The 18,195-nt window shown below is 39.1% G+C and overlaps 1 protein-coding gene across 3 annotated transcripts in view; it reads right to left on the bottom strand.

Annotated features, from left to right (window-relative positions):
• MDFIC (MyoD family inhibitor domain containing) overlaps positions 1-18,195 on the bottom strand; it is a 78,508-nt gene that overhangs the window by 4,120 nt on the left and 56,193 nt on the right. For 2 of the 3 annotated variants that reach the window (XM_075274288.1, XM_075274285.1), the window contains exons 4-5: positions 8,993-9,268; positions 1,210-1,589 (exon numbers count right to left, since the gene is read on the bottom strand). In XM_075274288.1, coding sequence (XP_075130389.1) covers positions 1,321-1,589; positions 8,993-9,268 — 545 coding nt within the window. In that variant the 3' untranslated portion in view covers positions 1,210-1,320. Of the gene's footprint in view, positions 1-1,209; positions 1,590-8,992; positions 9,269-18,195 lie in introns of those variants that run through there. The other variant, XM_075274289.1, reaches the window with a different exon arrangement.

An 18,195-nucleotide genomic window follows, 5' to 3' on the forward strand; every position in this document is an offset into this window, starting at 1 on the left:
ATTTGGGTCGGCTTATACTCGAGTATATACTGTACTTGCCATATAAGACTACCGCTCTTCTGTGGGGTACCTCTTCTTAATGCACACTTACCCCTTGGCATACTTTTTAATGCTTCTCTATTTGCTTTCCAGTCCTAAACCATCTTTTCTGTAAGGAGGGTTCACACCACCGCCGTGGTCCACCCTGAGGTTTATGTCCTAAACCTCGGAGAAACTGGACAGGCGACGGCTTGTGATACGCACGTATCACATTGAAAGCAATAGGGAAAAAAGCCTCCCATTGATTTCAATGAGGAGCACACGTATGCCGGCACCCATAGAGATCAATAGGAGCTGGTTTTTACGCGCTGAACGGGTTTTATGTTCAGAATGAGCAGAGCATATACTCTGTATGAAGGCTCCCTAACTAAAATAGGTGATCATACCCTAGGTATTTAGTTTGTAAGATCTATTCTTATTCAGAACTGCTTCAGTTTACATAACAATACTGCTGCAGTATAATTAATATAATTTACTATACCTTAGATACTTAGAAGGTTCAGTTCTATCATATTGGTCCATTATTTAAGATCTTAGTGGATCCTTGCTATCTATTGATACCTTTGGGTAAGTGCTGACAGTTTTCTAATAATACTGTGACAGCTCTATTAAAGTTGCCAGGATATGAATGGTCCTGAAGAATGGAGAATTAAAGTTCTAGCTCAACATATTACACTATTGCAGTTTCTCTCAATATCCCTCTGTACCTTGGGGGCCATCAGTAGAAGTCTATTACTGGCTACCTTTTTGAGTGTCTCTCCACAAATTTACAATTATATGACTGTTTGTTTTGGGAATTACAGGCAGTGTAGTGCAGACACTATGACTGTTAATAGTCAACACTAACGGTCCCCTAAACTTTTTTTTTTAATATTTATTTATATTTTGATTTTTGTTTTCATCTTTTAATACATCATTAATAAAGATTTATATTTTAACAACCCTACTTAACAATACAGTTGTTAAGTGGACCAATATTTTGTATGAAATAAAAAAAAGTAAAAAAAAAAAAAGTCCAGTTGATAAGAAAAAGATAACTAATGTGACACTGTTTGAACCTGCATATTATATCCGTATAATTGTTACAGCAAACGTTTTATAGAGTAAGTTACAGGAGCCCTATCAGTTTAATGTTAGCTCAGACAAGGACATATTTCTCTATGAGGGTTGGTAGAAAATTATGTTATTAATTATTGGTTAAGTAATGCCGATGTGAGTTTAATGTAAGTGAAACAGTAAATAAATGCACTTACGGAACATTGACCTTGGTCATCCTTTTAGCTAGCTATATTCACAAAGTTCAGAACACTCAAAACAGATCTCCAGGCACTCAGCTGTCTCACAGCAAGAATCAAAAAGGGCAAAGTCACAATCAAAGTGGAAGTTGAGGTCCTCAGCAGGAATTTCCTCAAGGCCCACACAGACATTGGAACAGTAGCCACAGCAGGAATTACAGGCCTCATGCAGACAGGAGCAAACCTGATGTGGGCCAAGGATGAACTCAGTGCACTGACAGAAGAGACAGGCCAAAATCAAAGAAGCACAGCAGTCTAATACAAACAAGAAAGAGTGAAAACTAAAAAGATGATACAGATATAGGCAGAAAAGAATGAAGAAGAAAAAAAACACAACATGGAATACAATTTTTATAAGTCCTATGAAATATTAATTATTTTCTCTTGGTAAGGAATGCTGTTTTGAATGAAACAAATACTTCACTCTTTTACAATATGTCGAAACAAAAGCAAAAAAACAAAACAAAACAAAAAACCTAATTGTATTGTATGCTGTATTCATCTTAATGACATTCCTAATGTAATACTACTCATTAATTGTTCTTTAAGGTTCCTATAGCAATATCTTCATATGCTGAATCAGGAACAATAGCCTATGTGCAGGATTACTAATAGAAAATAAGAAAAACAGAAGAAGAGCAATAGATCAATGCAGACAGCAGTACACACTAGACAATGCTGAAAGACGTCAAAATAATTATCTTTTCACGGTCTAATAAAGAATAGTTATCATTACAATCATACTTGTCAATTGTATTTCTCATTTCTAGAGATAGTAATAAGCAAAAGGGAGCCTATCCAATCTATTATTTAGGATGTTACATTTCCATGTGATGTTATACTTTTGATTGGTAGCTATATTCTAATGCTACAGAATATTTGATACGAGTAGCCACCCTCTTTCTTCAAGTAAAATTACCGTGACACGACCACAACTGTACTGTATTTAATAAGAGTAAGACCGAGTGACAACTGTTCCTAAAATGTACTTGTAGGGTAGTTTATTATGTGCAACATTTTTTTTTTTACACAAAAATTGCAGACATAATACATGGGTAGGGGAAAACGTGTTGCCACTTTATTGTTTTGTGGGGTTTTTTTTGTTGGCAGTACATATTCATTAAAGGAGTTTTGATTTAATGAAGTATAATCCATCATTATCAGGTCTTAGAGTCGGATTTTCTCAGATGTTAGGGGTTGTCGTACTTGTGCAATTGCTGAGGCCTCTTTAGTGTCTATATAGCTTAATCAACATGTACATACTTTACTTAAGTGGCAGCCACGTCAGATATTTCAGCTTCACCATTATCATTTGAATAGAACAAATCTATTATACAAAGTCACTACTTGTTAGGACTGTGCGGCAGGGCCGGCTAAGGTATCAGGGTCACAGCCTGTTCCTCTGTTACTGCTCAGTCCAGCATGCATGGGGTCAAATCCACTTGCAGCCGATAGGCGTGGTTGGTCTTCTGACTGACAATGGTGTTAGCCTATCAGCACCTGGCTTGGGCATCTGGGCTGGCTGTTTAGGCCCGCCTTCCCTCCATTTAAGGAGGCAGGTTTGAGCAGCCCAGTGCTCTAGCCTCAATTGCATTTTGTGCACGTCAGTGCAAGATACTAGTTTGGTAGCAAGCTGCTTAGTTAGGCAGGTAAGGAGAATTTCCCCTTTAACTTAAAATTGTGGGTATCCCTTCCCTTAGTCAGAATTGTGGGAATGTCCTACCTTAGGCAGGCTGCTACCTGTGGTGCTCCACAGCAGGTGGCTGTGGTCCAGTAAGCTACTGGGAGCACATGGTAACTGTTAGTTGTGTTTGGTCTTGCAGCGGAGTAACTGCAAGACTTTAGAGTTCATTTGTCTCTGTCCTGCAGAGAATTATCTTTAAGTTACCTTGTTTACTCAGATGGTGTGAAGTCCGGCTGTGAAGCTAACTGCAGGGCTTAGTTTACACCAGGGTAGCTCTGCGGCTCAGAGCCCAGTTGGGCTCCACAGGATATTATTTAGTTGTGTTGTTTTGTTTTTTTAAAGTAACCTGCCAATCATAACACTACTAAGTAAATGCTGTGAATGTAGATGGAGCAATGTAAACACTGAAGAGGGTGAGGGTCTCACATAAGTGCCAATGCCACTTCAAGCAGATGATTCAGGAATCCTGTGAGTCAGAGCCCCACAAATTTGATATTGATGTTACCCTATCTTAAGAATTGGCCATAATCATTCTAATTGTCATTAAAGTGGTGACTTCCATACAGGTCACAAAACTTAATGATCAAAGGCCAAAATGTATAAAACCTTCTAAAAGTAAAAGCTGTTTGTTGTCCACAGCAACCACACTCCGTGTAGATTTCATTTCCTATAGCGCTCTTAAAAAAATGAAAGCTGTGATGTGATTGGCTGCTATAGACAACAAATAAAGGTTTTTTTGTACGCTTCATAAATACGCCCCTGTATGTGAAGTTTTTATTTAAACTAGTCTCAATCTACATTTTTTTAAAAATCAACTTTAACTTTTCTAAATTCAGATTACACATGTCATGAATGACAAAGAGACATATTTGGTAAGATACAGTGGGGCAAAAAAGTATTTAGTCAGTCACCAATAGTGCAAGTTCCACCACTTAAAAAGATGAGAGGCGTCTGTAATTTACATCATAGGTAGACCTCAACTATGAGAGACAAAATGAGAAAACAAATCCAGAAAATCACAGTCTGATTTTGTAAGAATTTATTTGCAAATTATGGTGGAAAATAAGTATTTGGTCAGTAACAAAATTTCATCTCAATACTTTGTTATATATCCTTTGTTGGCAATGACAGAGGTCAAATTTTTTCTGTAAGTCTTCACAAGGTTGGCACACACTGTTGTTGGTATGTTGGCCCATTCCTCCATGCAGGTCTCCTCTAGAGCAGTGATGTTTTGGGGCTGTCTCTTGGCAACACGGACTTTCAACTCCCTCCAAAGGTTTTCTATAGAGTTGAGATCTGGAGACTGGCTAGGCCACTCCAGGACATTGAAATGCTTCTTACAAAGCCACTCCTTCATTGCCCTGGCGGTGTGCTTTGGATCATTGTCATCTTGAAAGACCCAGCCACGTTTCATCTTCAATGCCCTTGCTGATGGAAGGAGGTTTGCACTCAAAATCTCACGATACATGGCCCCATTCATTCTTTCATGTACCCGGATCAGTCGTCCTGGCCCCTTTGCAGAGAAACAGCCCCAAAGCATGATGTTTCCACCCCCATGCTTTACAGTAGGTATGGTGTTTGATGGATGCAACTCAGTATTCTTTTTCCTCCAAACACGAAAAGTGGTGTTTCTACCAAACAGTTCCAGTTTGGTTTCATCAGACCATAGGACATTCTCCCAATACTCTTCTGGATCATCCAAATGCTCTCTAGCAAACTTCAGACGGGCCCAGACATGTACTGGCTTAAGCAGTGGGACACGTCTGGCACTGCAGGATCTGATTCCCTGGCGGCGTAGTGTGTTACTGATGGTAGGCTTTGTTACATTGGTCCCAGCTCTCTGCAGTTCATTCACTAGGTCCCCCCGCGTTGTTCTGGGATTTTTGCTCACCGTTCTTGTGATCATTTTGACCCCACGGGGTGAGATTTTGCATGGAGCCCCAGATCAAGGGAGATTATCAGTGGTCTTGTATGTCTTCCATTTTCTAATTATTGCTCCCACAGTTGATTTCTTCAATCCAAGCTGGTTGCCTATTGCAGATTCAGTCTTCCCAGCAGGGCTACAATTTTGTTTCTGGTGTCCTTTGACAGCTCTTTGGTCTTCACCATAGTGGAGTTTGGAGTCTGACTGTTTGAGGGTGTGCACAGGTGTCTTTTTATACTGATAAGTTTAAACAGGTGCCATTACTACAGGTAATGAGTGGAGGAAAGAGGAGACTCTTAAAGAAGAAGTTACAGGTCGGTGAGAGCCAGAAATCTTGATTGCTTGTAGGTGACCAAATACTTATTTTCCGCCATAATTTGCAAATAAATTCTTACAAAATCAGACAATGTGATTTTCCGGATTTGTTTTCTCATTTTGTCTCTCATAGTTGAGGTCTACCTATGAAGTAAATTACAGACGCCTCTCATCTTTTTAAGTGGTGGAACTTGCACTATTGGTGACTGACTAAATACTTTTTTGCCCCACTGTATACTGTGCAAAGCATCAGTTTGGTTTAAGTAATATAATGTATTAAAAACCATGGGGAATGTACAAAAAAAACACACACTTATCTTCCCTGACAAAAAAATGCAAAGAGATTAGACTTGTCCAAAATCCTTCAAAACAGGCACAGATACAGGATAAATTCTATGCCCACAACAAAAACAGCAAGCAAATTGCTTCTCCATTCAGATGAGGGTACAAGGGAAACCTGTTCTCATTACTGGCAAAGATCACACCCGTGAGATTCCCACTAAAATACAACTTTCCTCTATCCTGTGGAAAGGGAATATGTTGTAAGCCAACCCATTTAAACTGCAAGGTGTATAAGGGGTTGTCATGTGATAATCTGTGTACATATGCTCTCCAAATTATATGGATGGCCATTCATCATGGAAGCAGATAGCCACAGCTTTCCAGAGAAAATCAGCTGTATGCTTGAAGGGAGTCTGTTAGCAGGACAGGAATTTCATGAAAATCAGAATTGTATTCTTAAGTAAATTAGCTGAAAGGGGCTACAGGGGATTATCTGCTCATGCTAGGGCTTCTGCTGTAGATGATTCTCCCCTAACTATTTCCCAGGTTCATCCCCCATCGCATGAGTGACATTTTCCACTTTATCACACTTTGTATGCAGTTAGTAGCGTTTATCTAGAGCGGAGAGCAAAGAAACGGCAGGAGAGGGCAGACCCCTAAACCTTTTACATAAGAACAAAATACTGATTTTCGTGAAAATGGAGCTGCAACGCAGAATAAGAAAGGCATCTCTGGAGGGTGTAGAAACCTCCCTACCAGCTACTGTCACTAGCCTGACAATGGTTTTCCTGCTGACAGACTCCCTTTAAGATGTCAAGAGCTGGACTTGCTGCTGTCTATTGCCTGTCATGACTACCATTTCAAAAACCTCACACCTTCGAAGGTTAGTCCAGTATTAAATTGTTTAAAACTGGAGCCCCATGTAGTGTAAATGCAGAGGCAAAAACTGGGACATTTTACAATATCTGCAACGTGGATGTAATTCTGGTGATGCGTTTCCGCTGCGTTTTTTTTCCCCACAGCGCTTTTTGGTTGCAGCTCACAACGTAGGGCCTTAGCCTACATGTTTAGATAAGGATCACAATACTGTCATGTGCTTTTCTATGGTAGTCAAAAAATGCTACAAAATTAATGTTAATACCTGCAGAGAGATCAATTGTTAGTTTTGCAAAATACATGTAATGCAACAGGACAATGACAATACAGGAACAAAAATTAGAGGGCCACAGGATGCAAACCGCTCAAAACTGATTCCAAACACTGAAAAATCAAAGTATGACTTAAAGGGGTTGTCCCATCACAAGGATCCTATCTATACTGCTTGTTAATGTGGATGTAAGACTTTTCCTAAATACATTGCTACAGCAAAACTGCTTTGTTTGTCCACTATCTTACTTTATTCAATTCATTGTTGACACAGCCCTGACTTATCTGGTCAAAAGTCAAGTGATGTATCTGCTGCTCTCAGGGGGGAGGGAGGAGGGGCTAGGTGCACGGGATCGAGCCTGTGTTTTTAGCTATTCCTGTGTCTACACCATTTGACCTAGTTCCCTGCTATCAGATAGGGGAGAGGAGCTGCTTTCATTTCTGAACTGTCTTCTGTTCTCCCAGTTATCAGGCTAGCTAACTCATTTGTGTTCATTATGGCAGAGACAGGTAAGTCTCTGTATGTAACACAGAATGGAGTTGCTGCTGCCTGTACTTCATAGTCCAATATGGGTGGGCGGAGCTACATGTGAATTTGGGGGTGGAGCTAAACGGAAGGTTGCATGTGAAACTCCGCCCACCAAATGATGCAAGAAACCAGGAAGAAAGAAGATTTTACAGCATTGAAGACTGCGGAGTATGCGACGTGGGAATACCCCTTTAAGCTATTCTGTAGGGTACATTCACACTACGGTTACTAAAGTCTGTTCTCTTCCATCATAGGATCAGAGCTACCGATTTAAAAAGGTTATCCCACAAAACACCCTTTCCCCATTGCACATTAAGCTTAACATGAATGGGAGTGCCAAAGATAGCCACATGCTTTACTGCAGCTGCCTCCAGAGCTCCCACTGAAGTGAATGGGAGTGCAGTCCACAGGCAGCATGCCAACATATGGCCTGGCTGTGGGGGAAATGTCCTCCCATTTTCACTTTGGGGCATAACCCCTTTAACCACCAATAAAATGATTGATGCAGAACAGAGTACCCTCTCTCTGCATTCACTGTGATGTAAAAAATATAATGGAAACTTTTTTCCGTCTTGTTTGTTTCCTTTTATAATGGAAGAGAAAGATGTACCTGTACTGTCATCACAGTGAAAGCAGACAGAGGGTTTTCTGTCTTTATTAGTAATTCTATTGGTCTTTAAAGTCAGTTGCTCTGCACCTATGATGGAATAATCATAACAGACTTCAATAATGGTAGTGTGAAAGCAGCCTTAAGACTAAAACTGCATCCTGCAGAGAAGATATATGTAACATAAGTCACTATCATGAAACACATGCAGATTCCTAATGATTATGGACCCCTTCCTTTTTTGAGTCAGTGGGGTAACACTGAGTACGATGTCATAATCTATGATGTCTCAATGACACGTCAATATGAGTTTAAGGCTAAGGCCCTAAGTAGTGAAAACAGCAAATAAAATGCGCTGGAAATGCATCAGAGTTTTTATGCAGCGTCTTTCATTGCAGTTTCGCAGAGTTTTCCTATGTGGACTTTCTGCCTCTAATATACCTTTACAAAAAACACCAGCATTTCTGCAGATATAATTGACTTTTCCTGTAATGTGTGGATGGGATTAGCCAGAACCCCATTCACTTTGAGGGTACTGCGGAAAAAAATGCTGCATTTTACAGTACCGGCTTAGTGAATGAGATTCTGGCTAATCCCATCCACACATTCATGTTTTCCCTGTAGGTTTAGTAAGGGAAGACAATCCGCTGAGAAAAACTCAGTTATTGATAAGTTAGTTATAAAAAGTTGAATTTCTCAGTGTCAGAACATAAAACCAGAATAATCCCAATGGAATCTGTGTGAATTGCCCTACAGTTCTATGTGATCAGTTTACGACTAAGGTTTGCATCGCCAGGTTCCTTTTAAATAAATCTTTGCCCACAATGAATATTGTGCACAATTTAATGGAACTGAAATAAACTTTTGATATATGACATGTGACTTTTGCCTGGGTGTTATTTAAATATGCCAATGTACGGAGAACAGTGCTTTAATCTTTCTTCTTTCACTTTCATAGTGTTTTGAAAAAGTAATGAAAATATTAACAAAATATTTTTTGTTAAAATACAGTATTAAAGTTGCTCTGGACTCTGTAGACGGCATTATTGAAATGAATATACTGCTGAACAATGAAGTAAGGAAAATACTAAAGTCCTCAGATAAAAATAAAATATTACAAACAGCAAATGTTCATAATACATAAACTCAGATCAGTAAGGAATCAGTTTACCTTCTGGTGATGAGCCAGGTTTTTGAGAATAGGTTGAACTCATTTTGCTTTTTTTGCTGCTGTCACTGCTCACAGACAAACTGGACTGGATCTTCCTGTGCATTTTTTGAGAAACGGGAGCTGATAACTTTCTATGATCTGCAGCAACATGTTTGACCCCATTGTGGATTCCATTGATATTAGTCAGACCTACATGACCATTTTGTATCTTGCCAGTTTCTTCCTCGCTCTGTTCCAGTGCTGAAGTATTTGGCTGAGGCAAGCTCTGAGGTTGGGCTTAAACATAGAGAGAAGAAAAAAAAAAGAAGAAAAGATGAGAAAGATTAAACAGAATTCTATAAAGCCACAGCCAGAGGAAATCTGCTAAAAGAAATAAAAAAAAAAAATTAGAAAATGAGAAACCTCTGACATCCTTCTGCCTTGTGATACACATATTATTATATCTTCATATACATAAACACATACAGAATTCCATCTATTATACGCTAATGGTGGAATCTACTAACAAAAGGAAACTTTTCACTAAGATTTTGCATGTAATTTCATTGGTTGCATGATAATGCCAAAAATATATTGATAAGTAAATTGGCTCCCTGTAAAAATAACTGACCCTTGTGGTCACTAACTCCCTTACTCCGCAATGCTCCCTTCACTTTGAGCCCCTGCGAGAAAAGCACATTACAAATATTTGTCAGTCATAATGGAGTACAACCAATGAATACTATCACAATACTATAAAATATGCAAAAAAAAAGCAACAGTATCTAAATAAAAACAGTAAAGCTGAAATTGTACATGGATACCTTACAGACAAAATGTAAGTTATTAAACTACCGTATATACTAGAGTATAAGCCGACCCAAATATAAGCCGAGGCCCCTAATTTTACCACAAAAAACTGGGAAAACTTATTGACTCGAGTATAAGCCGAGGGGGGGATGCAGCAGCTACTGGAAAATTTCAAAAATTAAAATGGTCCAAGTTTTTGGGTGCAGTAGTTGCTGGGTGATGGGAAAGGGGAGGGGGTGTTTTGGTTGTCTGTCTGTCTGCCCCTTCCCTGAGCTTGAGGACTAAGGTTTTTGTTTTTTTTCCCCCACTTGGAATTCAGTCTGGCTGAATATAGGGTATCTACAGTGCTCCTGTTCCATCGGGAAGGGGTTAATAGGAGCACTGCAGATACCCTATATACAGTACACTTTCAGACACAGGAATACCTAATGTGTTTGTGTTTCACAGTCATTTTCTACTCTTATATGTATTCTAGGGAAAGGAGTAAATTAGAACTTTTATTTATTTTTATTTTTTTTAAAGCTTCCTTTTTTCACTATTTTTTTTGGGGAAATTCTATACATTACTAATTGTAGCTGGTCATAGACACCCCTCCCTCCTAAAAAAAAATTATATATATATATATATATATATATATATATATATATATATATATATATATATATATATTTTATTTTTTTTTTTCTTTTTTGCTTGATTCGAGTATAAGCCGAGGGGGGCTTTTTCAGCACAAGAACTGTGCTGAAAAATTCGGCTTATACTCGAGTATATACGGTATAAACTGACAAGACTAGCATTAATGACATTAATACGAGGTTGAGAAAAAGAAAACAGAACTCCTTTCTACCAACTTCATCCTATCCAAACTGTATATACCCCTTATAGTCAATGAACGTCACTCCCTATTAAACTCGCTGGCAGCTTTGTACTGACTCACGAGAAAGAAGTTTAAACTTGTTGTGCCATTGAACACAATTCTGTTCCTCCACGTCATATCCTAATATAGCCTTGTCTTTAAAAAGGTCTTCTTCGATCAGCATAGTGCTGTTGGCAATACAAAGAATCTAAAGATAAAAATTAGCTATAAAAGGAAAGCTTTCTTAAATATAAGATTTTTCTTCAAAACAACACTGTAGAGTCAGTTTTAATTTTGAGTCGCAGTTGGAAGACATGTTTCAGCTCCAAATGTTTCAGTATGTATTTACATGATGGAGATAAAAAGTTTGATGTTAACATTTTACTACAGTCAATGTGTTATTTCTAATTAAAATACACAAGCCATTTATGGAAGAGTTGTAGCTGAAGTTGAGATTTGGAAAACTAGTGTCAGAGATGAAAGGTTGTCTGACCGGTTCCCAGGCCCAGCTTAAAAAAGGTCGTCTTCCGGTAAGTATAGTACTACTAGAGCATAATGTGATAAAGAAGCATTGAATGTATAGAGGGATTTGTTGGACAAGAATGTTATATGGTTGGCTAGTTATCTGATGACTTACTTGAATGTACAGCTACAATCATGTGTGTGTGTATATATGCAAGGAGATAAAAAAAAAAATCCAAGATAGCCACGCTCCTTTAGATGGAACCAATGGACTTAAATCAGGAGAGCAACCAACAAGGGTGCTCATCCAATCCAGTGCTAGGTGGTAGGCTTCTTATGAAGAAATCGATTAACAGATCTGAGGATGCTAGGAGGGCAGCGTCCACTGGCTTGCCTCTACCAGATATTTCTGAAGTCATGTAAAATCAGGATAGGTGGTAGGGAATAGGTCTCCCAAAATTGCCAGGATGTGCGCTCTCCCTTGGGAATATTAGCCATGATACGCTTGTGGTACTCAATAAAATGTAGAATTTTATTGGTAAGTATAACGGGTTTCGGGGCTTTATTACACGCTACTTAGAGCAGTGATTTTCAACCAGTGTGCCGCGGCACACTAGTGTGCCGTGACACATGGTCGGGTGTGCCGCGGGGAAAGTTCCCCAGACGCATGCCAAGATTGGCACGGGAGACCTATTTTGCTGGCACAGCAGCCAGTCCCCGTGTAAATGTAGACGGAGCGTCCCTTCACTGCTCTGCTAGCTAGAGCTGAGGTGTAGGACACGCCCCCTTCTCTCCCTGCCCACCAATCAGAGGTGAGCCTCTCACTGCACAGGATAAGGGCTCCTTGGACCTGCTGCTACATGTGAGGAGGAGCTCCTGCCGTCTGCAGCCCTGAATAGGAGAGGAGGAGAGGAAGCTGAACAAAGTGAAAGTAAAAGAAAACACCAGGTTAGTAACTATTCTCATTAATGTCAGGCATTTGGGGTTATTACTTTAGTTTTAGTAACTCCACGTGCCTCACATTAATAGCAATTAACCCCATCATGTCCCTCATATTAACTCCTGTGTGGCTCACATAAGAGTTAATAACATGTGTGACATATGGGGGTACTATATAATGAAGATATTTACTTAATTATCACCTCCATATGTCTCACATATCAGTATCCCTTATGTAAAGCACACAGGGGGTTAATGTGAGGGACAGGATGGGGTTCACTGCTATTAATATGAGGCACATTGAGTTGTAACCTGTAATATACATGACCAGACTTTTTATACACAACTGTGGATAAGAGTACAGACTTATACATTTCTAAGGACCCATATATACAGCCATTCTTTTTGTGGCTGTGTATCTGGGCCAAATTGAAGAGCTGAAAATTATAGAGCAGGTCCTATATCTGTCCTATACCTACCCTATATCTGTCCTATATATACCCTATATCTGTCCTATACATACCCTATATCTGTCTGCATTTGTGGCCCTGTCAATTAATTTTTAATGTTTATATCAGTGAAAACCACATGCGTGCCACTTGTATGCAGAAGGCGTAAGGCTGAGGCCCCACGTTGCATAAACGCAGCGTTTTTGTTGCAGATTTTGCGGCAGTTTATTTCAACCAAAGAATCAACCATTTAGAATCTATATTATTAACTATATGTATAATATGTACTGTTTTAGTGTCATTTTGTGCCATTTTGGTTGGTGGTGTGCCCCGGGATTTTTTAAGTGTAAAAAGTGTGCCGCGGCTCAAAAAAGGTTGAAAATCACTGACTTAGAGCATACAGCGCTTGTGGTTTCTTCTGCACGCGGCTGCATAACTACAGAGTACTTTGGGATCTGATGAAGGGGTACGCTCTAAGTAGTGTGTAATAAAGCCCCAAAACGTGTTATCCTTACTAATAAAATTATATTTTTTATCTAGTACCAAAAGCACATCATGTCTTATATTTCCAAGGGAGAGTGCGAATCTTGACAATTTTGGGAAACCTATTCCCTACCGCCTAATTATATATATATATATATATATATATATATATATATATATATATATATATATATATTAACCCTTTAAGCACCAGGACATTTTTAGTTTTTGTGTTTTCGTTTTTCCCTCCCCACATTCCGTTTTTCAGCTCACAGACTCACATGATGGCTTACTGTTTGCAAAGCAAATTGTCCTTTCTAATGGCATCATTCAATATGCTGTGCAATGTATTGGGAAGCTGAAAAAAAATTCAGAATGAGGTGCAATTGGAGAAAAAAATGCATTTGTGCCAATTTCATATGGGTTTAATTTTTAAGGCGTTAACTGTGTGGTAAAAATTAAGTTACCTGTATTCTGCAGTTCAGTACGAACATGGCGATACTAAATTTATACAGTATTGGCAATGTTTTGATATCTTTAAAAAAAAACAAAAAAAAAACCTTTGACGTAACTTTTTCATATTTATATGTATAGAGCTGGGAATGGCATCTTTTTATGGTGGACAAGATGATATTTTTACGGATACCATTTGGAGATTGATCACTTTTTATTCAAGTTTTTTATAGGAGGTAAAGTGGTGAAAAAAAATGCTTTTTGGCCATTTTGATTTTTTCGACGCTACACCGTTCACAGTATGGGATAAATCCTTCCCTATCCTACTAATATCCTACTTCCTATCCTATCCTACTAATATTATAAATGTAAGGGGGCGTTCACACTACCGTCTGTGTCCGACAGGTAGTGTCCGCTCCTAGTGTCCGTTCAAAATCTGGCACGGACATTAGGAGCGGACACTAGCTGTGTCCGTGACACCTGTCATTTATTTAAATGGACATTGGGTGCGTTCTTTTGCACTCTGTGCCCTTCCTTCACTGTCCACTTGTAAAGATGTCCGACTTTTCAAGCGGACAGAAAAAACCTACATGTCGGGCTTTTTCTGTCCGCTTGAAAAGTCGGACATCTTTACAAGCGGACAGTGAAGGACAGGCAAAAGAACGCACCCGATCGTCATTTAAATGAATGACAAGTGTCACAGACACAGATAGTGTCCACTCCTAATGTCCGTGCCAGATTTTGAACGGACACTAGGAGCGGACACTACCTGTCGGACACAGACGGTAGTGTGAACGCCCCCTAACTCGATAACGCAAAAATGGCTGATTGGATTTGGATTAAATTAAACTGCTTTTGTCAGCAGGACTCTCTCAGGTAATTGGAGTTTGTTGATAAAGCCAGGTCTGTTATCTCTCAGGCAGAGGCTAGTATTTTAATATCTTAATAGTTCAGGCATTTTGGAGCATGGGGATATCTAATGTGTTTATGTTTACTTTTGTTTATTTACTTTTATATGTGATTTAGGGAAAGGGGGTGATTTGAATTTTTTTTTTTTTATAATTTTAAAAACTTTTTTTTCTTTTACTTTTATGATCAGACCCCCTAGGGATCTTAAAACCTAGGGAGTCTGATCGCTCATACTATTCACTGCAATACTGTATTGCAGTGAATAGCAAAATGCCTTCACTTGTATTGCACACTGCCTCTGGTATTGTGCAATAGATCTAATGCAATGACAAGCCTAGGAGCCTTCAAAAGGTTCCTAGGTGTCATGGCAACTGATCGCTGCCCTCTGACATTCAGGAGGGTGGTGATTGGTGGAAAATGACGGCGCCAGTGATGCCTGCGCAGTTTAGACGCCTCGGTACCATTTCATTGCAGCGTTCAAAGGGTTAACAGCTGCGATTAGTGCAGGCACCGATCACGGATGTTAGCAGCAGGCCCTGGCCGTGTTACACAGGAGACATCTGCCTTGCATGGAGAGAGCTCAGCTCCTGGGCTCTCTCCATACATCCCCATGTGACCAATGATGTATAGGTACGCTATTGGTCGTTAAGGGGATATATGTTTTGAGTAAGTGACAGGCAAAATGCTGGAGTCCCGCTATATCAGCTCCAGGTTTCTGACCTATGTGTGGTTCAGGACGGGTCTGGAATACGTTTTAGCCCAAGTTGTGGTTCATAGGCTCATTACTGGCCCACAAAAAGCCGAAGAGTCTGCACTTCAGGGCAGAACCAGGAAGTGAGAGGACGCACCTGGGTCTGTCCTGATACTCAGTCTGGTGATACTGCATCGTGCTAATTTGTTCATGTGGCTGGCAGTAATTTATTGTGATTGTTTAGTTAGGATGAGCAGGATTTAGTTTCACGTCTTTTGCCTGAAGTTAAGGCTGTATTTTATTTTGCTAATTTTGGGCCTGAAGAGAAGGTTTATTTATTTATTCTGTTTCTGTTCAAAATTAACCTGTATTTTATATATATATATATATATATATATATATATATATATATATATATCCCCAATAGTGTTCAAGAAACTAGACCTACGGCAACTGGATAAAAGGTGGGACTTGCTACAATTGTTTAAAAAAAAAAAAAAAAAAGGGGTTATTGACTTCTTTACTTTTTTGTTCCATTAAAACAATTAAAAAAATCAAAGCTGCCATTTAATACATTTAGTAAGTATTATTAATTATAAAATAGGTTATATATGCTAGCACTAGGTCACAATAGCATTAAGTTATGGTTTGAATCTAGAATAACTGCTCATTTTAAATGGATTAACTCATTATTTTAATTTTTTTTCTGTAGTAATACCAGGTGCATTAAAAAAAAGGAGAAGATTTGTACCCCTATAGCTCACCATAATCGAACCCTAAATTAATTTGTAAGGGTTTATTTTACCGATAGCAGTAAGAAGCTTAGTCCTTAAAAAACCCCATAAAAGATATTACTTAAAATACATATACAAAATGAAGAAGGTTATAGGGCCGCCTTAACAGACAAGTGGAATGAAACATTATTGATCTATTATTCTCAATAAGTAGTCTTTCTTTTATACACGTGACGGCTCTGAAAACTAGACTAAAGACCATTTGGCATTTTCAGAGGTGTAACTTGTGCAAATTCAGCTCTATTGGGAGAACAATGTTATCTTCAGTCAAAGATATAAAAGACACAATACAGAGTTGGACTTATGAGTTGTTTTGAATTATTCATATTTTGCCTGTATATTCAAGAAATTTTTACAAACTCTGCATTTTATGCCACATAATCGCACACATTAAACGTACAAAGAAACTTTTTGACAAACCTTTTCTTTCAAAAAGTGGCATTTTTATGTTAACTTTCAACATTTGCTATATCATTCTTAGGAGACTATTCCCTTTTACAAAAGATCCCATTTACACTCTTTCGTACAAGCAAAAATTGTATTCTTACTATTCAGCAACAAATGCAGTGCATGTCAGAATGTAAAATAACAGTTGTGTGAACACAGAGCATCTGCAGCAAAGACAGGCTATACACTCTATTACTGAGAATTCACAATTTCCTACACATTACAACAGAAAAGATTCCCATTTGACATTCACAATGAGCAGTTTCAAATGTTTTATTAAAAAAAGAGCTTTAAAGAAAAACACAGTATACCCAGCTGATTTCAATATTTTATACTTCACTGACTACACAATTGGGATTAAGTATATAGAATTAATTTAAAAGATTCACTGCACTCCTTTAAATGCTGTATACTAGGCACAAATCTGCCTCACTAAAGAAGAGCAGCACAATCCACACAGCAGTGTGATATGCAGTCGATATTTTCCATATAAAATTATTTTATAGACAATCAGAATATCTTAAATGCCCTCCATGTTTATACGCATGTTTCATAGACTGCATACTATTTTTTTTTCCAGCCATTATAAGAGGACAAGATACAAATTTTAGAACAACAGCCGTTATTGAAAAACCACATAACCTGTTAGGCCAGGTTTACATGTCGGAAAGTAAAAAGGAATTTGAGGCGCTCTTCCATCTCAGATTCCTCTCCACTTTCTATCCCTGTGCTTTCTGCTGCAGCTTTACTCGCTTAGCCTTAGGCCTGGTTCACATCTACACATGGCCTTTCGTTTGGGGAGTCTGCTTGAGGACCCCCCAAACGGAAACCTAATCCACATGAAAAAGCGGTTACCCAAGGAAACCCGCGGACCTCATAGACTATAATGGGATCCGTGTGGTTTCCGCACGAAAAATACGGAGACAAAAGTGCTGTTTGCAGGACTTTTCTCTTTGCATTTTTCATGGGTAGAGGGGAACAGAATGGCCTGAACGCAGATGTGAACTGGGCCTCTTACACACTTGTTAACAGGATACAAACATTCAATTAATAATTGCCACATTTGTAGGGTAGTCTCAGCCATTCTCTTTACCATCACCTTATTCCCCCATACACGCCATGGACAGTGGACTCAACAGTGCATGTCTAATAAATGGTGAGAGGCAAGGAAGCCATTGCCAGACTCACTTGGAGACAGCTTATCTCCCCATTAACAAGCAGATTGCTATAGGGGGGGTGGGGGTGGGGGTGGGGCGTCAAACACATTAGTTGTTCAGCTGACAATTATCTCATATGTATCAGCAACTAGAAGCAGGATTAGGCCCAATTATTATTGTACAATTTATATGTGTATATACATACTATAAAACTGTCAGCTGAATGTATCTGACAGCTACTACAGCTATAAATGTATCTCTCCAGACCTCCCCTTCCCCATACAGATGCATGCTTGGCTCATCCAAGCATTCATTTGTTCTGAATAGGCAGAGTAAAACACACTCAGACAATTATACCAGCAACTTATCTATGCAAAAGTAAGAATATTGGGCGTGCTAAAATGCTGCAGGAGGAGACATGGGAGGCCCCTATAAATACAGTGGGGCAAAAAAGTATTTAGTCAGTCAAATCAAATCAAATCAAATAAAAAAAGCTTTATTGGCACGTCCGAATAGATATTTGGCATTGCCAAAGCTAGTAAAGTGTGTGTGTGTGTGTGTGTGGGGGGGGGAGAGTTGGACTCGGGTGGGTGAGTGGTGGGGGTGGGGTGGATGGTTTGGGGTATAACAGTCCATGGAGTCTCATCTTCCTCTTCGTTGGTGACCGTTATATGGGGAGGTGGGGTGGGGTGGGGCGGTTGGTTTGGGGTATAACAGTCCATGGAGTCTCATCTTCCTCTTCGTTGGTGACTGCTATATGGGGAGGTGGGGGTG

The sequence above is a fragment of the Leptodactylus fuscus genome, chromosome 5 (genome assembly GCF_031893055.1).
Source record: "Leptodactylus fuscus isolate aLepFus1 chromosome 5, aLepFus1.hap2, whole genome shotgun sequence".
NCBI classification, from domain to species: Eukaryota; Metazoa; Chordata; class Amphibia; order Anura; family Leptodactylidae; genus Leptodactylus; species Leptodactylus fuscus.